Here is a 26,868-nt window from a genome sequence, read left to right on the forward strand (position 1 = left end):
TCCCAGTTAATTGATCAATTATGCGTAGCTGAAAGCTCACTGTAGTGGCTATAGTCTATTGGGCGCCATGCTGTGATATCGGCGCTCGTCGTTGTGCGCAATCGTCGATCAACCGCCCAAGCAACATGTCTGTTCATATCGAACAAAAGCTCTACTGGCTCAGCTTTCGCACAGTACAATATTGCAAGACTCATTAAATTATGTCGGAAAGAACCCAACCCACCTTCATTACTTTGTTGCTATGACACAAGGTATGTCGCGGCTGAGTTCTCCGACAACGTTTCTATGAGATTGCCGGCAACCGTGCCAGAGAACCTCAGTATTAGATGTATCGAGATCAAAATGCTCAGTATCTAACGAAATAGGCTTTAATATCCATACTCAGACTCATTGAGGTGAGTACAGATCATGGCGCTGTGCTGTGACGTCGCTGCTCGTTGTTCTCGACATGATTGATCTTCAATCGTGATCGCAAGCACCATATCGAACAAGAGCGAAATGAGGCTCTATTTCTTGGCCATTACAATGAAAATTATCACTCGATCCATTCGATTATGTTCAAAGGGGCTCCAGCTATCTCAAATGTTCTGTTGCCAGGAATTGCTGTGTTCATCTCACTGAATCGCGAGACTGGTCAAGACTCTCGGTCACTGCGTCCCAGGGTCCCAACATCAATAAACTGAGATCAACTCATCTTTGACCGATAAGGGGACCTCTATTCTGTAAATTGGTGCTCGCTAATATGGGATAAGTTAATTGGATCGTCGGTTACAGTGTCGCCGCTCGTCCTTCTGTGCGCAGTCGCCAATTGTCATTTATCGCGATCGGTACACATTGCATACAACGAATAAGGGCCTCATTGACTTGGTTCTAAATAGATCTCATTTCTCTGTTCGTTCAGACATGTGTAAGAAAGTTCAAGTCGTCTTGAATGTGCTGTCGTGGAACGCTCAGGTCCACGACAACATTCCCACTGATGCTGCGAGATTGGGCAACGCTGCCGTTCCAAACAACAAGGATAATGAGATCAACTGTCCCTTGTCCAGTTGGGGGACCTCGTTTTTATCTGTGAAGATCAATGAAGTGATACTGGCCCAATTGGGGCCCTTGTTGTGATGTCCTCGCTCACGGTTTTGCTGCACAATCGTCAATCGTCCACCTTCATCATCAAGACACTCTACCACACACCATAAACGAAAGCTCTTGTGACTCAGCTCTTTCCATGTATTATTTCTCTGGGTCCATTAGATCATTTCTAAATGACTGCGACTCATCTTCGATGTCTGCTGCAGCAAATTGGAGTCCGCCATAAGACTCTCTCTGATGCTGTGAGACTGTCAAGACTACCACTGAACATCAAAGATACGGAGATAGAGTGTTTGTCGCACAATCTATGGGTCTCTTTAATGCCTTGAGGTAGTTAATATAGTGAATTCATCCCGAGAAATGCCAGGTTGTGATGTCGCCGCTCTCGCTCCGCTGGTCAATCGTCAATCATTGCCATCGAGCCACTCCATTGCGCGCGCTCAACGATAGCTCTTTTTACATAATACTCACAATATCCTGTGTCGCTAGGTCCATTGGAGTATGTTTACAAGAGTTCGGCTTATTCGAGCTGTTTCATCGCGACAGACTGAGGTAACGGAACAGCCGCCCTCATCAGCGATGTTCAATCGAACAGCCCTCAACCACCATTTTCATCAAAAGCTCATCTAGCATTTTCTCGGAGATTTCTATTGGCTTTCCGACTCTTATAAGACTAACAATGGAGCTCTTTAGCTTGTTAATACCTCTGTGACGGCTGCCAGTGCTCGCGCACAAGCCGCCTGAATCAGTGAACTGATCGAGAACAACCGCCGTGGACGCTGATTCACTCTCAGTCACTAGAATAAATGCACAACATCTTTCGTTCAATCCCTAGGCAGTCTCTACTTTCTCTCTTTCATCCTATTCCGCTGCCTGGTCTTCTGTTTGCGCCCCAAGCATCCTGCGACAAGAGTCTTGATTGCCAAACCAAGCACCACCATCAACACCACCAACTTCCAGTATTTCGACAAGTAAACACCATCGCAGTCATGTTTAACCTCATCTATCCCTCCGACGCCAGTCGCAAGGCCACCAAGAAAGCCTCGCGCGTGATGTCAAGCCTCAAAAAGACCCTCTGGTCAACCTTCTCCAAGACCCCCAAGCAGCATCTCAAGGAGCAGAAGCCCAAGTACCAGCTCTGCAGCAACCCCAGCATCACTGTTACAGATACTGAGACCGGCGAGGAGTGGGACTTCATCGATCATGATGAACTTGATGGTGATCTCGCGAACAGCGATGACACTCGCACTTTGAGAGAGGAACTCGAGATCAATGCGCGCGAACAGGAGGATCTCCTGTATTCACGCCGCTGGATGAACTAGTCTTCCAGCTTGGCGACTGCACTGCCACTGCGACGTCCAGTTGTGCGTGTGCATCGACTGGTATGGACAGAGAGACATGCTGGTTGTTCGACGAAACTCGCCAGTAACAGTGGAACAGGAGATATCTCGACGGCGGCAACATCGCCTCGAGATTGACCGTATATAATCCCATTCTCTGGCCCTCTCATTCCTCTCCTCAATCATCCTCGACATCACCTCCAGCCGGAACTTCCTCAATCAGCAACCATCCTCACCAACCTACCAACACCTACTCACACCCATTTTTGGACACCTGACACCACGACCTCTTCGCTATCTCCAGGAACTTCCGACTCACCAACATCAGCCTACACAGCTGAGCTGAATCGCCTTACACGACAACCTTGTTCACCATCCCCAGGACTCCCCGGCTACGACAAGCCAACACGCCAACCTCCCATCATGTTCTCGATGCTAGTCAAGAAGGTGACCGCCTTCATCAAGGGCCCATCCGACGAAGATAAGAACCGCGACCAGAAGGAGAATACTGTCAACCAGCCCAAAGACACCACCAAGCCTTGGGAAGTCATCCCAACCATCAAGGATGAACCTTGGGCTGTTGTCGTCAAGAGCCGCAGTGCGATTGCGACGTTCGACGACAGCGGGTCCAACCGCCAGACCCAGTATGAGCGTACTTACCAGTACGAGTTTGACCGTCGGGTCGTGGAGGCTGATCGCCGAGCAATGCGTGAGGCCGAGATGCGAGCATTCAAGTAGGGCTGTCCCTAGTAGATGTGTCCTCGTAAGCTGTTGCAGAAGTAAGAGTAATCCACATTTTGTGAATGATCTTTTCCTCTTGGTAAATTTTTCTGGGCAATGCTAAGTATGCGCCCCCTGAATTGGGATCTTGGCCGTAGAATAGAGACTGACTAACTGTGGCTAGGTAGACAAGATGAGCTTTCTTTAGATAGAGAGTACATAGACTACTTGGACGATGGGATTAGAGTCAGGTGAAATGAGAGTATTGGGATTGACTAGACGGACTGGATAGATAGACGGCTGATAGTACACTATTGTATTAAAGCGTCTGTAGATAGGTATATAATCTGTTGCCTCAATCATCGGCCTCTGAGGCCATCTCCACTAAACTGTGTCGTGTCTAACATAGAAAACTTCTCGATCTCCCTTCAAAATGCATGTATCATCTGTCAACAAACTCCGACATTATACAGCTAATCACCAGTGATGATGGTTGAACAGGTACCCAAGAGGACTGCCTGTTCGGTACGACTGCCCGCTGCCTCCAGTTCTGCTCGAGCGTCCAAGACTCGCGCGACTGGCCATGTCACGCTTACTACCCTTTGTAGTAAACGAGAACTCTGATTTGGCATCCGCCTCCGAATTGTCCGTGGATGTAGAGATCAGTCTGCGTTCCTATTCTGCGACTCTCTCTCCGCCTCCGCGCCAGAGCCCGTAGAAGCCCTCACAATTCTTCCAAAGCTTGATGGTACCATCCTCCGATCCTGTAGCATACATCTTGCCATCAGGCGAGAATGCAATTGACCAGATAGGTCCGTGATGTCCTTTGTGTACGTCGAGTTCCTTTCCATCGTCGTATCGGATAACCTTGGCCCATGTGCCGGGCTCCTCACCGACAACTAGCTTGCGACCCTTGAGATCGAGCGCAACACTAGCGATGGTGTAGGTCAGAGGAAAGCGTTTGAGCTCATCCATAGCATTGCGGCCACCCCAAAAGTACGCCGTCTTGCCAGCAGCAACAGCGAGAACTGGCAGTCCGCCGCCAATGTCGGTAGGGGAAGCATACTGCGAATCCAGTGACACCATCTCGCAAGACTTGATGTCTCCATCAAGGACTTCATGTCGGATGCAGGCTCGGCTAGGCAGGTCGAGCCATCGGATTGTTTTGTCGGATGCGGTCACAACAATGTTAGGGTCCTGGGTCCAGCAAATGAACTTGATCGAACCAGTATGAACGCCTTCGCCGATCTCGAAGCCAGCGGAGGCGGGGATTGTAGCAGGGGACCCAGTAGAAGACAGCTCGGAGAGATCAAAGATGCGTAATTTCTTCTCGAAACCGCCGGTCGCAATAAGATCAGAGTTGTCGGGAGGGTAGGCAATCGCACGGACAATATGATCGTGTTGAAGCGTATAGAGTAACTCGCCAGAGTAGGTGTCCCAAATTTTGCTATGCAAATGTCAGCAGTGTTGGGTTCTGTGAAGGGGAATACTCACGCTGTGAAATCAGCCGATGCGGTCGCTGCGCTGCAGGTATCAGGGCTCAGTCTAGCTTGCCAAACAGCACCCTTGTGACCGATGAAAGTGCCGATCCTATACAAGTCAGGAGAGCTACCAGATCCAGTTGAGTGTGACCTACCAATCGCCAGTCATACCGTTTCGAAGCATAGGGTTGCCATCTATATCATGTCAATATGCGCTCTGTTGAGACAAGACATTGACGCACCTTTGCAGGCTGAGATCAGAAAGAAGCTGTCGGTCTTCTTCTCGATCTCCTTCTCATTTTCCTTCTCAAAGCCAGAGAAGGCGATATGAGGAACAGGTCGGGAATGACCGTGGCAGGTGAGAGGATGGTATTGTCGAGGTTCGGAAGCCATTGCGACAGTATAGAGAAGCGAAGACGAGCGGGGAATCGATTTGCTGATGGGGATCTAGCCAATTGCGGCCAGCTGTAGTATTTGATGTCGGTCTAGAAAGGAGCAAGATACCCGATATTAATCGAGGATGTCAAAATTGGAAATGAGAGAGGCCGTAACAGTCGTATGCGTCGTTAAGAGTGGTTTGGATCGTGACTCGTGGCAGAGCTTGTCGCGTGTCGTCGCAGAAGTGTGGAGCGTCTTTCTCGAGCAAATGGCAATGATGGGCCCAAAACTTGAAGGAAAGAGATAGAGAAGCGGAACGTCAAGGTCGTGATTGTATGGGGTCGTGTCGTGAGGTCAAGAAAGCGTGAATGTTGCCCCCAAAGCGAACCCCCTTGAGAAGAGAAAGGAGAGGAGAGACGGAGAGAGGAAAGGAGGGCGGTGATGGATTTGCCAAATATTTGCGAAGACGGGGAGGACGAAACAGGTTGGACAGGGAAGGAAACAGCGGCGCGCATTCAAAATGACAGGGTCACGCTTGCCCGACTTGAGCAGCGGGCCTTGAGGAGCAAGAAAACTTGGGACTTGAGATGAAGATGCCAAAATAAATGCAGTAAAAAATAGCCTAAACTTTAGCTAGAGCTGCCTTAATATTTTGATCGTCCTAGGGTAGAGTTCCTAAGTTTTCTTGCAGCCTCGAGGCGGGGTTACACGACGGGGCCCTTCTTTCCGGTGGGCACCGCCACAAAGCGGGGTATAATTGGGGGCTGCAATATCTTGACGTGACTTGAGAGACAAAGATATTGATGTAGAGAACAAGGAATTGTTTTGTGAGACAGAGAGTAAGGGGTCTTAAGGTGCCTGGATGTGTAGATTGTCTTTGGTTCAGCGTGTAGTGTTGAGAAAAGGACCGGAATCCCACGCAAGATATATACAGTACTGCTCTCTCCTGAGTCCCCTCAACAGCTATTTCTGCCCAACTCTTGCTAAAGCAGTATCACCATGAAGGTAGAACGATAACTTATGATACATGCAGCAATCTAATTTTAGTCTTCCCATGGAATGTATATAAATATGCTTAAATGCGAAGCAATAATGCCCGAAAGCTCACGACATTAAAGCCCGAGCGATACTTTATGCCGGCCAAGTGGAGGTGGCTGGTGCTTAGTGACGTGACGCATTGAGTTGTGGCTTAAGCTGGACGGGACAGATCTGACGGGAAGGGGCAATCAATCGATCAGCTTCCATAACTGACCAACGATCAACTCTACGATTTGTCACGTTCCTTTGATGACTTTTTGACGATACAACCTCTTCATACTCCCTGTGATTCATCCTTTTTTGTCGTTGGCGTTACCCTTGCTTAGAGAGATAGCAGGCCGTTCTCTTTCTTGACCCTGTTGCATCATCGTCCGTCCAGTCAATTCATCAAGCTCCCCCCTCCACTGCATTCAGCAGTGTCACGTACTCTCATCATTCATCCATCCATCAAACCAACCTCCAGAAAGATGACCGACTTCAAGCTGTCGGCACAATTGGTCGGGCACGAATCCGATGTAGGCATTATTAGGCGACTTTCTCTGCATCTCGAAACACTAACGGATCGATAGGTTCGAGCCGCAACTTTCCCCTCTCCCGATACCGTCTTAACCGCCTCCCGCGATTGCAGCGTCCGCATATGGCGCCGCACCCAAGCATCTCCCCCGAACTTCGACGCAACCCTGGTCAGCCGTGGTTCCGAATACGTCAACTCCATCTCCTTCTTCCCTCCGTCCAGTGAGCACCCAGATGGCTATGTTGTCTCTGGTGGCAAGGATACTATCATCGAAGTCAAGTCCCCTAAAGCTTCCAGCTCCGATAACGCCGAACGCCTCTTGATCGGTCACTCTCACAACGTTTGCACGCTCGATGTCTCACCCGACGGCAAATACTTGGTATCAGGCGGCTGGGATGGTCAGGCGCGGGTATGGAGCCCTCAGAAGTGGGAAACAGAGCTCTCGTTGAGCGGCCACGAAAGCATGGCCGTCTGGAGCGTTGTTGCATTTGATGATCACACAGTAGTGACTGGTTGTGCCGACAAGAGCATCCGTATCTTTGACCTGCGGCAGTCTACCGCCGGTGAGGTGTCGCCAAGCTCTACCATCCACACACCTGACGTTGTCCGCGCCCTCTGTCGTGTACCGAACGGTCACCCCAGTGGTGCAGATATTGCGAGCGCAAGCAACGATGGAACAATCCGCCTGTGGAAGCTGAATGGTCAACAAGTCGCCGAGCTGCATGGACACGAAAGCTTTGTTTACTGTTTGGCCAGTCTTCCGACAGGTGAGCTGGTCAGTTCGGGAGAGGATCGTACCGTCAGGGTATGGAAGGGTACCGAATGTGTACAGACAATCACACATCCCGCCATTTCGGTATGGACGGTCGCTGCGAACCCCGAAACCGGCGACATCGTTACGGGTGCCAGCGACAGCATTGCCCGCGTCTTTACACGAAGTCCCGATCGTACTGCCGACCAAGCGACACTCAAGGAGTTTGAGGAGTCTGTCAAGGCGTCATCAATCCCTCAGCAACAGGTCGGGGGTGTCAACAAGGAGAAGCTCCCTGGCCCTGAGTTCCTGACCACTAAGGCGGGCACGAAGGAGGGACAGGTCCAGATGATCAAGGAGGATAATGGCAATGTTACTGCTCATACGTGGTCAGTGAGCCAACAGCAATGGGTCAATGTCGGTACTGTCGTTGATGCTGTCGCCAGTACTGGCAAGAAGGTTGAGTACCAAGGAAGGATGTACGACTACGTCTTTGATGTAGATATTGAGGATGGCAAGCCTCCTCTGAAGCTCCCCTACAACCTCTCTGAGAACCCTTACGAGCGAGCCACCAAGTTCTTGGGCGACAATGAACTACCGCTTTCGTATCTTGACAACGTTGCCAACTTCATTACGGAAAACACCAAGGGAGCTACTCTTGGTCAGACTTCAGAGCCAAGCGGACCAGATCCTCTTGGCACCGAGTCGCGATACCGACCCGGTGAGAACACCCAGCCCAAGGTGCTCCCTCAGAAGGACTACCTCAGCATTACAGCAGCCAAATACGAAGGTCAGTTCTTGTCTCTGTGCTTTTGTTCAATCACTGACAGCGCCAGCCATCTTCAACAAAATCTTGACCGTCAACAAGAACATGGTCTCATCGGGTCGCAAAGACGCTGCTCTGAACCCATCCGATGAATCTGTGCTGTCAGAGCTGCGCGCCGCGCTTGAGTCTAACAAACCCGTTCCGCAAACAGCCCTGCCTCTTCTTGTCCGCATCCTTACACAATGGCCCTACTCAGACCGTCTCGCCGGTCTTGATCTCCTTCGCTGTGTCGCGAAGTACCCTCTTGTCGCTCAGTTCTCTGACCCTACTGCTGGCTCCCTTCTCGACCTCGCTTTCGCGTCCTCTCTACCCAAGGGCGAAACTCCCAATGAGAATGCTGCCATGATGGGTCTGCGTACCCTCGCCAACATCTTCTCCACCGCAAATGGCCGCTCGATTGTTAGTGCTCAATCGGACGAGGCCATTTCGTTCCTGGAACGTATTGTTGGTGTCTCCTCGGAACCCATCGGGCCGTTCAACCGCAACGTCCTCATTGCTGCTACAACCGCAGCAATCAACCTCTCAGTGCTCGTCCATCGCGAGCGTCTCCTCACACCCGACCAGCGTCGCCGTCTCGCCATACTTCTCGGCACGATCCTCTCCCGCGATGGTCAGACAGACTCAGAGGTTCTATACCGCGCCCTGGTGGCGCTCGGCACACTGCTCTCCGCATCAAAGGCGGAGGCGGCTAATCTCGGTATCAAGGGGTGGATCCAGAGTGCTGTTGGACGAAGCTCTGAGGAGCGTGTCAAGTCTGTCGCGGCCGAGTGCGCTAAGGTTGCTCCGTGAATGTGATATAATGGTGACGGGTATGCAGGCGGGCAGCGCCAAGACGGGTTATTCTTGACGTGGAACGACGGATGTACGGAATTAAAAGAGAATTACATAGAATTAGCGGTAGACGAATGTGATACATTGTACACAAGGGCTTTGTGGTGAGTGATGTCTGGCGTTGTGAGAGGCGGCTGTCAATTGATCTCAATTGTGAGGCATCGTCTTATTTCATCTCACTTCAAAACTTCAACATCTCATTCCAGCGATCATCTGTCACATGAATGGAACAGTTTGTGAACTTGAATAGTCGTAGACTCTCATTCTACGCGGTGTCTCAAATGAATGAAGCAAATAAAGCTCCTCCAACACCATACCACGTGCGATTTCTCGGTCCCCTCAGGACAACCGCAACATTATATAGATAAAAATGAAGGGATATAATAAATAGTACCAAATCAATCCAGGGATATGCCAAAATATTCCCCACCCGTTAAAAAACGCCAGTCATTATGCTTTGTACAATTTTCTTTCGTATCGGTTTCTCATCAATCACGCAAACAGGGCATAGGCACCCGCTGCCACGAGCGGTAGCCAGCCTGCCATGTTGAGCTGGCGCAGTGTTTGTGTCGCGCCGGATTCGCTAACGTAGGCGTCGGAGCCGGATGCTTTGGTCGTGATGGTGTAGATTTCTGCGAAGCCGATGTCGGTGGAGTTGAAGCAGTTTGTCTCGTTAACTTCGGCGATTCTCTTGTCTCCTGGTTCAGCGAAGATGATGTCGACGCACTGGGCATGTTAATTTTACCTTCACCACAGAATTTAGGGAGATAAGGGACGTACAGAGTACAGAGCTGCGCCGTGGACGGCGAGTTCTACGACCTGGATTGTAGCCTTGTCGCCTGCCTTGACGGTGGTGTTTTTGGGCAGAGGCACTTGAGGGAGGCAGATGGTTCCTGGGAAGGGATTGTTGGTGGGACCGAGGATCTGGAACATGGGGACAACGGGCTGTGTCATGTTTGCTGGGCCGCCATCAGGACCATCATCGCCAAAGCCCATGTTGACGTAGGCGAAGGCTGTCTCGTGGCCACGGAACCAGCCGGGCTGGAAAGCGACAGCGCCGCCTCTTGTGGGCCAGTATGTTCTGTTTGTCGTGACATTGTGACCGCCGCCTGATGCTGTTAATTGGTGTTGACACGGTCAAGAGGAGAGGATGGGGACGTACATGGGTAGACCCATTGCATGCCGTAGGGAAATGTTGCGTTGGTGATGAGGTTGTTTCCTCGCCAGCCGGGATAGGTAATGACGCTGTGTGCCGACACGATTGTCGCGAGGAGGACCGAGATGAATGCTGACGTCCTCATGATTGCGGTTTGTGTGTATATCTCGTAGTATTGGGTGATGGATAGGTACTCTAGCAAACAGACAAAGACCACGAACAAGGCTCAGCCTCGAACATCAAATTCACGAACCAACGATTATAGATTGCAAAAAGAATTCTTCGGAGAAAAAGGAAGAGGAAGAGGAGGCCGCGAGTTCTGGTCTTAAGGCAGACACAGAGTGGCCATGTTTGCAGCCGCCCAGCTCAAGCTCAGATGTGATGGCCCAGTAAGAGGCCGTTGACGATGCATCTTGGAGGGTGTGACCCCTGCTGCAGAACGGGAACACACGCCCAATGGGATCAGCGGGATGAGTGATTTACAGGGCTACAGGGCGTTTCTGGGCTGTGACTGGAGATGTTTTAAGCGCTGGCGCTAGACTTATTTCAGTGGGCGGCCAATAAGAAACAAAAATTGATGGGGTAGAGGGGCGGGGGTTGGTGATAGGATATGCCGGTTAATGAGGAGGAAGAAAGGGACGGTAGAGGTCGACTCACTTGATGGAAAGATCGGATCAGGAGAGCCGATGAACGATTCGTAGCCGCGTTTTGATCTGATGATGGGACTCTCAGACTCTGACTCTCAGTGAGTGATAGCTTGAGGCTCGGGGCGAGGGTGCCGCGTAGACGCCAAGATCCATGCCATGGTCACATCCAGGGCACTAGGACACACAAGTTGGACAAGCACAGACGCAGACACTACCGTAAGCTGATGCTCTTATCAGTACGGCCCGTGATTGGCTACTCTCTGTACTCTGTGCTATCGTTGCATTTTCGGCGAGAGACTAGTTCAACTTGTGCTTGTTGGACCACGGGTTCTTCAATCATGCATGTATGTGCCTTGCCTTACGGGATGGGCATGGCAAGCGACAGCAACGACGATAATAGCAAATATCTCACAAAATAGCAATCATGGCGTCGCTGGGCTATATAACTTGGGCAGAGACAGACCAGTCGGAGTTTTATTCCCCATCGTTTTTAAGCACTGAAACTCAAAACGCCACTAACATCTCAAAACTCACCTTGTCTTCACCGAAGTTCACCGAGCCCTGTGGAGTCTCGAAATCTCAATCTTGACGACAATCTTCATTGAGAGACTCACTATAAGTGATCATCTCACCATTATTCCCCGTCTTTTACGCAAGCGCTCCAATTGATTCATTGTCTCACTTCATTTCTACTAATATTTTTCTGCATATTGACTTTGACTTTACTATCAGAGATTCACTTCACAATGTCTTCATCACAGGATTCTTCAGACTGGACAAGAGTCGTCCGCAAGGGCCGCAAGAACAGACGAACCAACACGGCATCTCACTCCTCCAGACACGTAAAGCCTCAGACAGAAGGTTTGAGATCACCGGAGGATTTGGAGAAGGATTACAAGCAGCATCGCAAACGATGGGAGGACGAAGCGTACTCCTGTCCCCGTCTCCGTGAGCTCGTCAAGGCGAAGGTGTCGCATTTGACAGAGATTAACAAGGCGGTTCATCTTGGCGTCGGGACATTTGATCCGAATGATGGGCTCAATCTTGATGGCAAGAGGTCCACGTTTGCGCAACTTGCGGCTTTTGAGATCATGGTTGAAGAACTGGGTACGTCTACTACGTTTATGACTTGTGAGTGAACGGTGCTGATGAATGCAGAGAAAATCACGGGCGGCAAGATTGAGACATTCTTCCAAGACCCAGCCTTCAGCGCCTCCGACAAAAAGTTCCTTGAGACTATCGGCCACACTGTTCTCGATGATCCGAAGGGTACGCAGATGGTTGACAAGAAGACGCTCTTCTTTGGCGTTCATCTCTACAGACCTGTCTACAACGATGCGCTAGAGGGCGAACTTCCCGCGCTGTTTGTTGGAACTAGTTGGGATGATTGGGGAGAGTAAGTCATGCCCCAAAGATGAAGTTGATGGGCTGGTGCTAATTGGGAACAGCATCTTTGCAGACGAGCACATCGAGAACGTGGAGAGAATGCACAAGTCATATGAACGCTGTGACTTTCCCCAGGAGAGACTGGACTGTGCGTTTTCTACGACGAGTATCTACTGGAAGCCCAAGAGCGAGGAGAAGGGTGAGGGTGAGGGTAAAGGGAAGGGAATTGTGATTGAGGAGGTTGAGATTGAGGATGGGGATGAGAAGAAGGATAGTAATGGGGAGGAGGAGTTGGTCAAGAAGCTTGAGACTACTACTATTAATTAATCATTGTTGGTAATTGTTAATTGGCGAGTGTTTGTTCATGTCTCGCGATGGTCTGTGTCTTAGGCTTCGATTGCTGGTGACTGCGAAGACTGTGCTCCATTCACTGATGGGCTTCCTTTATTGTGCTCAATTCCTTCACACATTCTCTCCTTAGTAAATCTAATGTCGCGCTATGATGTCCAATGTCTCTAGTCTCTTTGATCTTCCCTCGGCCACATCTCATGATCTTCTAACTTCTCATGCAACATCATCAACAGTCGTCAACATCTTCAACAGCAGCTGACTTTCACTCTTCATTTCTACTGTCGCGACCATTCCAATTCTCTTCGTCGTCTACATCAACTCGACGCTTCATCCTCTCCTCTATCTTCTTCAAACATCATCATCATCAATCCTCAATATCTTCATAACTTGCCCTCACACTTCAATTCTATTGTCGCAGTCATTTACTTTAACCTTTCAAGTTCGTTGTCGACAGTTCTTTTCTCTTCATCTTCTTCAAGTCAATCTTTCATCCTCAACCCAACGCGACCTTCATCCTCTCTTCTAACTGCTTCCAACATCATCAGCCCCAACTTCAGATATTGGCTGCAGTATACAATTCAACTGCCGCAATCATCCCCTTTCAACCTTTCAGCTTCTTCCTTCGCGTTTCCTTTCTTTTCTTTTCTTTTCTCCATCAACCTCAACTCAACTCAACTCAACTCTTCACCCTCTCTTCTTCCAACATCAAGCCCAACATCCGATCTCGGCTCCTGTCTTCAACTCAACTGTCGCAACCATTCCCTTTCGACCTTTCGACATCTGCCTTGATCCATTTAATTCTCTCTTTCATCTACTTCAACACAACCCTTCATCCTCACTTCGACCTTTCATCATCATCCTCAATTGATCAACAACTCCAACTCGACCACTCACCACCAACATCTACATCTACACCTACACCAACACCAACATCGTCGCGCACCTTAATATTCAAGACTTTGACCTTTCCTGTAAGTCCCTTCAATCTCTCTCTTTGTCAAGTTCATCTCAACTCATCAAATCTCTTCAATCCATCCCCATAAGTCCTCTAACTTCCTCCTCTTCTCCACTAACCTTTACCCAACTTCTCAATCTTTCCCTTCCTCTCCTCAAAAACTTGCCTCTATTCCTCTATTCCTCTAATCCGCCATAACATCCCCTAAACAATCCTCTCTCTTTTACAAGTCTCGTCTAAAGGCGCATCGCACAGTGATTCACAGCCTCTTCAATCTCCCTCTTATAAATTCCGTCTCTTCTCGTCTTCCTTCATCCAACTTACAAAACTCAGTCAATCACATCAACATTCTACAAAGATTCTACAATCTTAGACCAACAACTCAAGCTAGTATCAACGACTCTCACAATGGCATCTCCATTCCCAGAGGCAAAGATTGACAAAGCCGCCCGCGAAGCAGAGTATCAGGCACTCTGGCAGGTCTGCGATCGCGCAACTCGCAAGCCAGAGTACATCTACGGCGACGAAAGACTCAAACGCTCTTTTCTCGAAGACACATGTGACGCTCTTATGCGCAAGAGGTAGCCGCCTCTCCTCAATTGCTTGACCAAAACTGACGATCTGTAGACAGAAGCTCGGCAAGGTTCCCTGCGGGACTGACATCAGCGCCATGGTGACGCTTCATCTTCAGCGCGAAGTCGCCGGCCGTCTTCTCGCGGGTGCTCGTATGGCTGCTCCAGCCCCTGCTCCCAGTCCGATGCCGTACGCGGGAAACGGCCCTGCATTCAATCCGCCCCAGAGCGTGTATGCTGCGAACCCGGATCCCTTCAACGGAAACCCAGGTCCCTACAATGGCAATCCAGCTCCGTACAACATCGCCCAGGCACCGCTACCAATCCCCCAGCCCCGTGCTCGTGCTTCTCCCCCAGATTTCGACTTTGCCATCCCGGACACTAACGAAGACCTGCGGCAAGACATGGAGAGAGTCATCAACACCCTTCGCCAGTACGCCCAAAGAATCGCCACTCTTGAAAAGACAGTCGCCAAGATCACTCGCGAGCGAGAAATGTACAAGGCTGGGACGATTGACATGATGAACACCGACATGGAAAAGTCAGCTTCCGTCTCTCCTGGCTTGTTCAACTACCCCGTTGAGGGGATCGAGGGCTTGTCTGCCGCCACCTATCCGCATCCCGGACCTCTCACGCCTAGAAGCCAGACGCAGGGAGGGGATGAGGAAGGGGATGGGATGTACCAGCATGGAAATTGAGGCTTGCGACGGAGAACATGGAGTCGGGTTTGCGTTGGGAGACGGAGATGAGGAGTTTTCATACGGGCGATTAATGCCATGGTTGCTGGGAATAAGGACGTGGGCGATTGCTTGGCACGAATGCTTGGGATGGGCGCATCGAAGCACGTTATTTACATCTTGCTTGGCCATTTAGCTTCTAACGACTGACGACGACACAAATATGCAGCGCCTACGGGCAAGATACCCATCAGTTAGGTATATCAATGAACAATTCATTGCAACAAACATCAATACTTCACATGACAGATCAATTCATCAAACCACACATCAATCGTTGAGCCAATGTTTGTATTGTTTGTCCTAGCCATTCCTCCATCAACTATATACTTTCGCAATGCGAATCGTTACAATAAGCCAGCCTTCCATTTCCATCGTCTACAAAACAATCGTGCCAGGCGTATCCGAAACAAGAAAAAAACATATAGAGGGCATAACATTTTACCTGTTTTCCCTAATACTCCGTAACTCCGTCCGTGACAAGACATTAAATGCTGAGTGTTGTGATGATGGTTATATATCCAATGCATGCCCTCGCATCCGCAGAGCTGACATAAACTCAGACATCAATCGCCGCTGAGCAATGTCGTGAATGCATCGAGTCGTTTATGAGGAAAACATGCTGTAGTCCTGGATCGTCTTGCCGTCGCAGTCGGGAATCTTGACTCCCTTCTTGAGCTCGCGGTCCGATGTCAACAGACCCCATTTGTCTTCCCAAGCCTTGCCCTTGGTGTTGTACCGCTCCTTCCAAGGCTCGTCAAATGCCTCGAACCAGAAATAGTTGGTTCCGTTCTTGAGAGATTGGCAAACCCAATCGTCCATGAAGGTGTTGAGCTCGTCAACACCAGCAACTGATCCCTCGGTACAGGTCGTGGCTGAGCCACAGTTGGTGCCGCCTCCGGTAGGCCAGCCTGTCTCCGAAATGATGTTCTTCTTCGTGTCCGTCTTCCAAAAATCTCCATTGTTGGTCTTCCAGAAGTTGGAGGTCCAGGCGGCAGCCTCGGATGCCGTCACTCCGGCAAAGAAGGGATGGATGTTGGCCATGATATAGTCACTGTCCGTCGCAAGCTCAGATGTCCAGTCGTCGCCCAAATCCGAGGTAGCAACGGGGAGCTTGATGCCCTTCTTGTCGAGCTTCGTGCGGGTTTCGTCCAAGATGTCGGCCAATGTGGTGATGTTCATCTCCTTACGGTAGAGGATCTCGTTGGCAATGATGATGCCCTCAAAAGGATCCTCACCATACTCATCTAGGATGTCCCACATTTGTGCCATCTGTCGATCGTTGGTTGTCTCGTTCTTGTCAAGCCAAACACCCATCCAGATCTTGGTATCCTTGAGTTCCAATCGGTCGAGGGCATGGATCAACATCTGCGTCTGGTTGCAATCGGTTCCGTACAATCGGATCTTGTTGGTAAGCTGACCCAGAATGGCCACGTCGCGAGTGATGTTGTTCTGAGAAGGTGGGTTATGCATACAGTCGGGATACTGAGAGTTGAGAGGGGTGTAGTCCATGCCGGGAAAGACTCTGTGGAGGTCGGGATTGTTGAGAAGTTCCTTGATCTCCGCGCTGTTTTTGCCAAGATCGCCGTTCTTCTTGGTGTCATCCTTAGCTGACTCTCCCGAACTCGCTGAACTGTCGTCGTGCTTGCCATTGTTCACCATACTACCAACGACACCACCAACAATAGCTCCAACGATGACGAGGAACACCACGACGATGATGAGCCACTTGCACCTCTTACTCCTCCCAGTGTCCTTATCGTCTGAGCCATAACCGTAAGGCTTTTCCCGCGCATTCATCTCGTAGCTTCCGCCTGTACCTAATTAGCAAATGCGCAAACTTGGTAGACGAATACTGACCTCGTCCACCCAAAAGGCCGCCAGCAGCCGCACCACCTCCAACCGCAGCAGCGGTTGCAGAGGCACCCCTCTTCGCGCGGTCGGAGTTGGAAAGGCTAAGCATTGAGTTCCTTTGGCTCTTTCCATACACAAGTCCGTCGTCCCCATCGTCAATAATGTCGTTAGGATTCACTACGCCAAGATTGTCGCTACCGTGCCGCGAATTCGTATATCCGGGGTATGGGTTATCAATGTAGGGATCGCTACCGTTGAAGTGAGATGTCGCAGCTGATGGTGGCCCCCGAGGAGAATCGTAACCGTGACCGTAACCTCCATTTCCGCCATGAGGGTTTTGCTGAGTCCGCGATGGAGGCGGGGGCAAGTTGGAGTGTTCCATTGCGCCTATTCCGCTATAGCGAGGATTACGGTCAGCAACGTTAACAGCAATTCCGGTCATACCACCAGATGCCGACATTCCAAAATTGTCTGCGCCCGGTGTAGTATGGGAGTTTGGGTGATCATACCCCATATGTCCGCCGCCGCCACCTCCGTAGTTATTGTAGCCTTGGTTGCCGTAATAACCGTGGTCGTTTTGTTGAGGCGATGGTCGTCGAGGACTGTCGTATCCAGCGGATCCAGCGTACGGCGAAGGCGATACTGGGCGACCGTGAGAAGAGTAGTCGTCGTAGCCACCTTGGACACGGCTGTATGAAGAATCGGGATGTGCTCTTGGGTGATTTGATCTCGGGGGAGCGTCGTAGTGGGCAGCAGAAGGTGAATAACTATGGGGAGGAGGGATGGGTCTTCGGGCAGAGGAATCGTAGCGATTATGAGAGTCGAGCGGTTCGCTCTCGTAGGGATCCCCGTGGTAGTTCTGCATTGTGGGTAATGGTTGGATATTAAATCTGGATCCAGGCGGAGGAGCAGGCAGGTTCAAGCAGTGTGACACTGCTAAAGATAGCGATAAGGTAGGTGACTGCAACAACTCGAGAGCAGGCAGTGCCAAGAGGATCGATGATGCCAGCAGCGGGCGCGCCGCCTCAAGGGGATCACCTTGGAAGAAGGTGGATCAATCGGCGAGATATAATTTGCAGTTAAAACGAGAGAGTTGGAGAAGCGCAAGGAACAGGAACAAACAAGCTGAGCGAGTGGAAATAAAGAGACCGACCGACCCGAGCGAGTCTTTCTTTCTGCCTTGTTATTGCGAGAGACGGAGATGGAGCTGAAGAGAGGGAAAAAAAGATGGAGTGACGAGGACCAGAGTAGAAAGAGCTCAGCCAAGAGTCAAGGTCAAGTCAATGAATCGCTGTTACAACTGTAACGGCCCAGTTGGAAGGAGCGAATGGGGGGGCAGGTAGCCACACCGGATGCGGACCGATAACCTGGAATTTCCCATTTTAGCGGGTGTTCCGCCCTGGACTCCCCGGCAACCGGCCCCTAGTATTCCGGCCAAGGCGGGACCCGTGACGCAGATGTTCTGGAACCAGGGCCAAGAGCATTTACCTCGTTGATAATACGAGAGATATTGTATTGCAAATTAACAAAAAATGTCATTAATATTGTTGATTCAACTTGACACTCAATAGCAATTGCAAATACCCTTCAGAAACGGTTCATTGCACAGCCTCCTCCAAAACGGGTGCAACGGCAGACACGAGGTTGGAAAATCCTCTAGTGGTGTGTGAGATCATCAACACGGGGTTGAACTTGTCTTGACTTGGTCAAGCCAACTCCATCTTCCCATAATGGATGGATGCGCGTGTTGCGCGTCCTCAGAACCTTGATCTATATTCGGAAACTGTCTCAGTCCAGGGCGAACTTCTTTGTTCTAGTTTAATCGCCGTTTATTCCCAAACTCACTTACTTCGTATTATACAGGAATGACCACGTAAACCCTCAATCAATCGATTCTTAATTTGCTAAACAATGGCCTCATCGTAAAACTCAAACAAGCGACGAGGGTCAGTCCTGTACGAACATGGCACAGTTGGGTCTCGATTATATCCCCCTGTAAAATACGACTTTAGCCTGTCGATTGACGATCAACATGGAACCTCGAGGGTTACAGAGAAGGGAGAGGCGATGAGAATCACTGAGAATTCAGCTGTGACTATCCAGTGATCAACCAAAACAAACGGAAACAGAAACAGAAATGTCTTGAAAGTCATGAGGCTGGAGATGAATGCTGCCAAGATAACAGCCGCAATTGATCGATGCAAGACGGGTCTCAACATGTGGCGTCGCCATAATATTAATTTATCGCCCTCATAATCACCAGCGGCACAGCTACCACCAACACGCCATCATATTAACCAGCTTCCAGGCGCTATTTCGCAAGATTAAACAGAGAATTATGAAGAGAACTCTGGTCTTTTTGTTATCTTGTTTATGTACCACAATTCGCAGATTAAAGGATCCTCTGTGACCCGGTATTCTTCCCAGTTTTCCTTGTCTCCCTGGTGCGACACTGTTTGTTTATCGGCGATCCTCTCGCCTGAGAGGCTTTCTATGCGACACCGTTGGTCGATCAAAAAGCTCTGTGCTTCAGAAGTTCAGCCGATAAGGATTCGCTAAATAACTGGTCATCGGCGATTTATGACAAAACCCCACGAGATTTGACCAAGACCAATTCTGGCTCCCTGTCAGCAAATTGAAGCTGTCGGGTCGCTTGAAGGCTGAATTGGTGGTATGCTCGTGACTTAAAATGGTTGCTGGTGGCTGAAAATGGAATTAGCCATGGACCCTTGAGGCTTAAAAAAAGAAATGACATCTACGGAATGTTAACGTCGAGACCCCTATTTCTGAGACCGAAGTTCACGAAAAAGCCATCTCCGGTTGGGGACGGAATCCCTTGCATTCGGATTTGCGTCTTGATCGCGGTTCAGCCGTACTGAGAGGTTGTCGTGGAACGTTACACGATCAATATGTACATCATCATTAAGGCGCAAGCCAGAGGTGCACAAAGTGCAAAAATTGTCTTGCATTGACGTCAAAGTACTCAATATTGCATCCCTTGACAGCTGGGGGCATGAACTGGCGGCTTTGATTTGCTCTGGTCGTTTTGAGAGTTCTTGATGTGGCCGGTGCTGAGAGATGCAGGGTAACTGACTTCAATTAGAACAACATGAATATGATATTCAGTGCAAGTGGGCGAACAACGCCAGGCTGGTAAGAAAATGTTTATTGCGCTGCTTAGTTGAGAAGTGTGGACTGGGTGCTTTGCGCAATATTGTTTATTTAATATATTCACGGCTTTCTTTATTGTCATGCTCGACCAGAGGCTGAGCTTTGGAGGCTGTGAAGCAATTCCCATCACTGTGAAATTTTCACAACCAAGAACCATTGCGCCGTCCATTGTCGGAGGTACCAGAAATTCTTCTCAAGCCATGTCGCAACCATATTTGGGTCTGTCGTATTGCTCTAGACATTGGCGAGGCTTCCATTTCGTATCAGATACTACCTGCAAGGGCGTTCCCAGTACACCATCTCTGTTCCTCAATGCTCGCATCACTCAATCGATACTTGCCAGCCGCAATATGTACACTCAAGCCTAATACACGATGCGCACAATTGGTTTAGCTTGCATTCGGTAGAAATAGTCATTCTTTATTATACATTGTACTCGTAGTCGCCCCATGACCATCCTCATCACCAAGATGCCGCCGCCTCATGACAGCTTGTGGACTTTGTGCTCAGAGCGCACAAGACCTTTCAGCAGATGTCGCGACTTTCGATAGAAAGAAGAGGTTCGGTTGAAGCATGGTAGGACCTGGATGACTTGCAGCCTGACGAATCGCATCCTCTCAGCATATGTCCGAACCCGAGAGGCCAGAACATCCACAAGACTCTTGCAGCATACTTGAGAACATGGAGGGTATATGTGCGTCGTGATCTGATATCATGAGAAACACTTCAAACTTGTATCCAGTCATCAACACATATGTTCTACCTTCATGGTTGTCGTTACAATAAGCTAATGCTAATTGGCCAGCTGTCAACAACACCAATTTAAGCATCACCAACATACAAACCGCCAATCACAATGGCCTTTCCCGATCATCAATAAGATCTAGATCATGCACCGACCCAGGGAACAAGGAAACACAACACGCGACCTTGCTATACCATCTGTTCGCCCAAGGTCTTGGAGAAACCCGCTCATGTGACCGGGTCTTCCGTCAACACCAGCTAGCCTTCAAGCAAATCTTCCCATCTTCCTTTCTCAAAGCCGGCATCACACAGTAAACCAAATAAGCATACATGGAAAACTCGTCGGTTTCCCTACAAGCCAAGGACATATGACGTTGTATACAAGGGCCTTCCTCCACAACACCAGCCAACGAGCTCTCAAGCGGAGCAAAACTCCGACGTCCGCTCCACATATCTCACCCACTGAATATCTTTATCGATCGATTTCGCCTTGAACAGAGGCGATATACAGTGATTTCTTCAACAGACACGATGTAGATTGTATTTACGATGTTTGGATCTCGTCCGGTGCGCACAGAGTGATGTCATGGCGACGATGAAGATGTTGACATCATACATGTGTAGATGTAGCATCACGATGCTTTATATGTAGCCCTACAGCGTGCAAGACATGACTTTTATCCTCTTCATTCTTATAATTCTTCTGTGATTACACACAAAGATCCAAAGCTCAATTGAACACTCATCTTCAAACACTCCACAAACAACACAATCATCATGTCTATGAACCCCGAGTCTGCCACTCCCCAACAGGGTGAGTTCCGAAGCAAGGTCGCTCCCGCTGAGCCCCTCGCAACCAAGGGCGTAAGTCAATCGTCATACAAGTACTCTCTCCATGATACATCATACTCACATCTACCAGCACAAGCCCGGAGTTCTCGTTGGCAACGACGCCGTCCCCGAGTTCCACGCCGAGCAACATCCCGCCGGCACAGCCCCCCCCCGAGAACACCTTCCAGCCTAACCCCGAGACCGAAGTCCCCGCCCAAGCCCCCGGTGCCTCAGGCGGCGTGTCTGCCTCCGCAACACTCGGAGGTGCTACATCTGCTGATGTACACACCGGTCTAGGCAAGCCTGCCGCTGGGCAGACGAGCCAGGAGCTTCACGGTCGGGAGAAGAAGGATCGTTCTGGTCTTACTGGTGTTGGCGCGAACCCATCTGATCCTATTCATGATATGGGTGCGGACCGGGATCATCCTACGAACTATCGTGGAAAGGGTGGTGAGAATGCGGTGGATTATCCTGGTGCGGAGGATAGAGAGCCTGTTAAAGCTGAGCAGGTTGCCAGTGAGCGCGCTTAGATGTCTGCTGTGCGGACGACATGGAGCGATATGTATTATTAGCTATGATGGCTTAATGAGTTAATGCCAATGATGTGAACCAACGGATCATGTCAATTGTTCCATGTGCAGTGAGATGTGAGGCTAATGGCCAGGGGGGTTATAAGATCGGTTGAGGTTCACTTCGCTCGACGCCCAGCGGCAAGGTGAGGTCTGAATGATTGGCAGAATGATAAATGCCTGGCGTTCATATAGCTGCATTCATATGCCGGTAGATCTGCAGGACTTATTCACCTTTAGCTCCGGATGTAATCGGGCATGTCAGCAACACGGGTCCAACATCAGCAGCCGTCAATGAATCCTAGGCTGTAGTGTCGCACACGGTGAAAGGTGATACAAAACGACCTGACCGAAGACTCGATGAGCAACCATCAAGGTAAAGCAGTGTACACTTGGGCATCAATGTGCGCCACTTGCTTCAAGATAGTGGCAATGGTTCACTGCAATGCAATGCAACCCATCGAGGCATAATCATCCAGCCTTGATCCCTCAGCCCTATGCAACACAACAGTCTGCATCCTCGAGAATGCCTCGCGATGCGCCTTTTAATTGTAGGATCGAGCATTGAAACATGGATTTCACCATGATCGTCGCAATCCCTCGATTTGGGATGAACTCAATCCTCCTCCTGGTCTCGGCAGTGCGACTTTGAACTCTGACACCCCTGCTGAAGCGCCTCCAACGGTCCCTGGATCTCCCCACTAGTGAGGGGAAGTTGGACAGTAGTCGATTGGCAGGGTTGGTCTTGGATTATGGATGATGGGACAAAGTGCGGCCGCTGGGAAGTGTGATGGATGGTTGGAAGTTGAGGGAAAAGTCAGTAAAAGGTCTCTCTCCAATGGCTGTTGCGTGTCTGACGATTGAGCGTGGGGGCTTCAAGTATATCTAAGCTTCATCTTGAGACACCTGGAAAGGCTCTCGCTATGCTAAATATGACAGTTTCAGTGCCCAATGCAGCAATCTCCGGCTCTCCCAACACTTGTTTGGGCATTATTTCTCCTCATTTGTCTTCGGAAGCAACGGCAGTTATTCTTCAAGTCTGGGCCGAGACCCGTTTCCATGCTCTAGCGGATCTCAGAGGTATCCACTACCACGCGCCATCTACTGCTAATAAGTCTTGTTCTTGTTCTTGTTCTTAATTCATGACGCACTCGTTATTGGAAGGATTCATCTACTTAAAACATAAACTATTATAGCAGGGCTGATTACTTTTCACATGTGCAGAATAACATGCCGTAATGTAATTTATAATAATCTCAAGTCAGCTTTTGAATGCCGAGAGATGAGATATCAGTATCAGAATCCATATCATAAGTTTTTATCTTTAACCACAATAACCGCCGTATTACACCAATCATCGCAGAATCATCCAATCAAGGAACTCAATCCCCGCTGTGATCAGACCCAGGCCCCCCTCCACAACCCGGCAGCTAAACCAAGCCCATCCTGATCCATACCGTCTCGCCTCGCCCGTCCAGCGATCAACGGAACCGCCGTTACATCTAATTGAGCTTCTAGATCCCGTTAGACACGTCAAAAGATTGTAAGTTTAGCTATCAGTCTTAAAAGACTCAGCTCAATTATCGAGATTATCTCCTCAAAAGTCAATTCAACGTCTAGTGGAGGTGACTAACAAAGATAAACCTTGCTTCATCTTGCTTGGCTCTCTCCACATTCGCCTTCTCCCTTTCCCCCCTGCTTCTTCTTTAGTTAATGAACTCGTTGTTTCTTCACACGTGGAAATAATCTGTTTTCCTGGAGCCTGTCGTTGTTATCATCCCACTCAATTTCGGGGTCTCACCTCATGACAAACGCCGCTGACGTTGAAAGATTCCACCGACAGGTTCTGCACTTAGGTTTGGCTTAGCCAGGTACGGCACAGCACAGCAGAGTATTGGGTCGGTACATCAAGGCCCGTCCCCTGTAAGCTCCAAAACCGAGTACCGAGCTGGTCCCCCCCGTCCGTTCTACTTTACCAGAACGGCTTCTCGTCTCTGCGCGAGCGGGCTTCTCCTCACACAAACGATCTTCCTTTTCGAGTCTTGAACCAACAAGCCGTGTCTATTCTGTCTTGGGGTTTTGTTGTTTCGTTTGTTGGTGGAACCCCTGGTACCTGTAAATCATGGAGATCCAGTTCTCGATCCCTATCACTGGAGGGCGATCCAGCAGCTCGGCGCCGTAAGCCAGAAACCCTGTCACACACAATATGGATCCGAGCACAGCTGACTGACTTTCCTTTCTGTCTTTTAGTTCTTCTTCAGGTACAGACACTGAGAGATCTGCAAATGCAAATGCGACGGCTTCAAGGGCCGGTACGCATCGATTTGCACTTGAGACAAGGGCACGACATACAAGACGAAGCTCAAGTAGAGCTCGCACGGGCTGTGCTACATGTGAGTTCGGTACATGTCTTTCCTGAGTCTGTTACTAACGGCTTCTTAGGCAAGTAAGTGTCATGCAGTTGGTCGCATGAACTCAATTCCTTGGGGTGCAGATGGCGTAAGAACGGCACTAACATCGTGAAGAAAGCGACATGTCAAATGTGACGAGACGAAACCAGCCTGTCTTAATTGTTTAAAATGGCGAGGCTCATGCGATGGTTATGGCGACGCAGCAGCTACACCCGCTGAGAGCGCCACCGAACCTCGGCCGCGCTCAACAGCCTCAAGATCAAAAGCAACGGCGAACTCTGCGACCAAATCCCGCGCAACGTCCAAGATTAAGGTTACTACGGGCTCAACGGCTGTTGTGAAAGCAAGACCACCAACGATCCCCGAAGAACCTGCAATCAACACCATCTGCTTCACAAGTAGTGAGCAGCGATCTTACTTTGATGAGTGGTCGGCTCTTAGTGTTGGGTTCCTTAGTGGGGGACTCGGAGACTCACGATTATGGACGACTACAATGCCTCAACTTACACTACAGGAACCATCACTGAGGTATGCCGCTATGGCAGTAGGCGCACTACGTAAAGCTTCAAATGTCGAGTTTGAAGCATCTTCGCCAGGGAATGAACTCGCGGGCGACAACAAGCACTACCTCAATGCAATTGTCTACTACTGCGAGGCTTTACAATTACAAGCCAAGGCTAGACCGACGAAAGAAGGACTACGGACAGCGATGTTGGCGTCTCTGCTCTTCATCTGCTTCGAAGCGCAACGAGGAAACATGCCAGCGGCTCTCAAGCACATCACTCACGGCTTCAGCATGTTAAATGAGCTTGCGGCTTGTACCGACAAAGCTCCCGGTCTTGTCAGAATCGCCCCTGCACCTCCAGCGCTCGTCCAGGAGATTCTTGATTGCTATAAGCCCTTGGAACTCCAGTCACGATCATTCATGGGGTCGTATAAGAAGTTCTTCTTCCCGCCGAAACCGCCCGCAGTCGCCGCAAACCAGGCTCCTCCCTCACAAACGGCCAGTCCTCGTTCGGTATCGAGTCCACCGAGTCAGCCTGGTACACCATGGGCGAACGCAACTTCAAGTCAACAGAAACCGGTTGGTCTTCCAAGTCCACAGAGTCAAGCGAGTCCGCAAACTATGTCAGACCAGCAGACACCTCCGCGAGCACCTCCACAAAGACCCCCTGGTATCGCGCCATTTACAAAGCACTCTCCATACTTCAGGCCGAAGCAGACCAACATCAGTGTGATTGAAGATATGCCCGCTGTTTTCAGCACGTTGGACGAAGCCCATGGATACTGGACATTACTGCAGAGGCAGCTTGTGCAGTACATTCCTCTTCTGACAGCCACAACAGCACAGCTTGCTTTGACGAAAGTGAAAGATATGAAGGAACTGGAAATAAAGCTAGACAGCGTGAGGCAAAACCCCAGGATCTCAAAGTTTCTGGAGGAATCCAGGCATTGGCTTCAACGATGGTCGACATCCTTCAGTCCATTGCTTCAAAGAGCACAGGACAATCGTCAGAACGATGAGCAGTCGTATCTGCAAGCGATCAACTTCCATATCGAGTTTCTCATCCTTTACATTTACACCGCCATGCCACGATACTCTGGTGTCGAAACAGCAAAGGACCTCACGCCACAATACCGGGAGCTGAACGCCATTGCCGAGACTCTAATCGCATCGCGTCCCAACTGTGGTTTCGCAATGGACTCAGGCTGGACATGGCCCCTCTTCGTCTCAGCATTCGGCTGCCGCGATCCAGAAGTCAAGCAAGACGCAATTCGCATCTTAGGGAAATACCCCATACGCAACGCCCTCCGCGACAGTCGTGTCTTCCGTGCCATCGCTCTGAAGAACCTCGAAGTCGAAGCTATGAACGCAACGGAGGGTGACGAAGACCAGCAGTGGTTACGACTGAGGAGGAGAGAGCTCGTCTTTGAGGATCTGGGGATGAACATTATCTTTCGGTATGCGGAGAAGAATCAGGGCACGGGGGAGTGGGAGCTCATCGAGGAAGTGGCGGCATTTATGGTTGGGGAGGATGGGCAGTTGAATTGGCATAGACAACCTATCTCGGAGTCGGTGTCGATTCTCTCGGGTGTTTGTTAAGGGAGTTTTGATGGGAATAGAGGAGGATTTGGGTAAGGTAGATAGCAAGCGTAGGAGTTTTGGCGTACGTGCTTTTAGGCTACGACGATAGCCAACCATAGGATCTTACGACTTGTTTTAAGAGGTGCTGGTGTCCGTAATTTGATGTTATCTAGACGTGTTGAGATAGCATCTGGTGAACCTCAGGAGATGAATGACGATACCAGCCCAATTGTGTGATTCATGGTGAATTGAACCTGTATAATATTCTTACTGAGTTGTATCTTCTGCCGTAATGCTAACAAGTGCAATCTTGCTCTTAATTACTTTGTCTGACCAACATTTACTATTGTGTATTGTTATCAGTTTGACGGTGTTGCTGTAATTCTTCGACTCGTGCCATTCACATGTGAAATCGACAATTGGTCAACAAACA

General features: G+C 49.8%; 9 protein-coding genes; 6 read left to right on the forward strand and 3 right to left on the reverse strand.

The window, feature by feature from the left end:
- Positions 1–2,075: 2,075 nt before the first annotated feature.
- Positions 2,076–3,164, forward strand: FFUJ_05563 (uncharacterized protein; the record flags this gene model as incomplete). XM_023578788.1 has 3 exons in its annotated part: positions 2,076–2,383; positions 2,527–2,566; positions 2,631–3,164. 3 exons carry the CDS (start codon positions 2,076–2,078, stop codon positions 3,162–3,164), a joined length of 882 nt encoding a protein of 293 aa, XP_023431739.1.
- Positions 3,165–3,821: 657 nt separating this feature from the next.
- Positions 3,822–5,020, reverse strand: FFUJ_05564 (related to UNR-interacting protein STRAP (serine-threonine kinase receptor-associated protein); the record flags this gene model as incomplete). XM_023578789.1 has 4 exons in its annotated part: positions 3,822–4,593; positions 4,641–4,736; positions 4,783–4,822; positions 4,870–5,020. The coding sequence occupies 4 exons, from the start codon at positions 5,018–5,020 to the stop codon at positions 3,822–3,824; spliced, it is 1,059 nt and encodes a 352-aa protein (XP_023431740.1).
- A 1,490-nt stretch (positions 5,021–6,510) lies between these two features.
- FFUJ_05565 (related to phospholipase a-2-activating protein) lies at positions 6,511–8,923 on the forward strand (the record flags this gene model as incomplete). XM_023578790.1 has 3 exons in its annotated part: positions 6,511–6,558; positions 6,613–8,098; positions 8,145–8,923. The coding sequence occupies 3 exons, from the start codon at positions 6,511–6,513 to the stop codon at positions 8,921–8,923; spliced, it is 2,313 nt and encodes a 770-aa protein (XP_023431741.1).
- Positions 8,924–9,457: 534 nt separating this feature from the next.
- Positions 9,458–10,266, reverse strand: FFUJ_05566 (uncharacterized protein; the record flags this gene model as incomplete). XM_023578791.1 has 3 exons in its annotated part: positions 9,458–9,691; positions 9,746–10,074; positions 10,128–10,266. The coding sequence occupies 3 exons, from the start codon at positions 10,264–10,266 to the stop codon at positions 9,458–9,460; spliced, it is 702 nt and encodes a 233-aa protein (XP_023431742.1).
- A 1,248-nt stretch (positions 10,267–11,514) lies between these two features.
- FFUJ_05567 (uncharacterized protein) lies at positions 11,515–12,481 on the forward strand (the record flags this gene model as incomplete). XM_023578792.1 has 3 exons in its annotated part: positions 11,515–11,875; positions 11,927–12,164; positions 12,217–12,481. 3 exons carry the CDS (start codon positions 11,515–11,517, stop codon positions 12,479–12,481), a joined length of 864 nt encoding a protein of 287 aa, XP_023431743.1.
- Positions 12,482–13,868: 1,387 nt separating this feature from the next.
- On the forward strand, positions 13,869–14,730 carry FFUJ_05568 (uncharacterized protein; the record flags this gene model as incomplete). XM_023578793.1 has 2 exons in its annotated part: positions 13,869–14,041; positions 14,088–14,730. 2 exons carry the CDS (start codon positions 13,869–13,871, stop codon positions 14,728–14,730), a joined length of 816 nt encoding a protein of 271 aa, XP_023431744.1.
- Positions 14,731–15,375: 645 nt separating this feature from the next.
- Positions 15,376–17,488, reverse strand: FFUJ_05569 (related to endo-beta-1,3-glucanase of the cell wall; the record flags this gene model as incomplete). XM_023578794.1 has 2 exons in its annotated part: positions 15,376–16,583; positions 16,630–17,488. The coding sequence occupies 2 exons, from the start codon at positions 17,486–17,488 to the stop codon at positions 15,376–15,378; spliced, it is 2,067 nt and encodes a 688-aa protein (XP_023431745.1).
- A 3,827-nt stretch (positions 17,489–21,315) lies between these two features.
- Positions 21,316–21,899, forward strand: FFUJ_05570 (uncharacterized protein; the record flags this gene model as incomplete). XM_023578796.1 has 2 exons in its annotated part: positions 21,316–21,413; positions 21,461–21,899. 2 exons carry the CDS (start codon positions 21,316–21,318, stop codon positions 21,897–21,899), a joined length of 537 nt encoding a protein of 178 aa, XP_023431746.1.
- Positions 21,900–24,060: 2,161 nt separating this feature from the next.
- Positions 24,061–26,453, forward strand: FFUJ_05571 (uncharacterized protein; the record flags this gene model as incomplete). XM_023578797.1 has 2 exons in its annotated part: positions 24,061–24,116; positions 24,464–26,453. 2 exons carry the CDS (start codon positions 24,061–24,063, stop codon positions 26,451–26,453), a joined length of 2,046 nt encoding a protein of 681 aa, XP_023431747.1.
- Positions 26,454–26,868: the final 415 nt, after the last annotated feature.

The sequence above is a fragment of the Fusarium fujikuroi genome, chromosome FFUJ_chr06 (genome assembly GCF_900079805.1).
Source record: "Fusarium fujikuroi IMI 58289 draft genome, chromosome FFUJ_chr06".
Taxonomy (NCBI): domain Eukaryota; kingdom Fungi; phylum Ascomycota; class Sordariomycetes; order Hypocreales; family Nectriaceae; genus Fusarium; species Fusarium fujikuroi.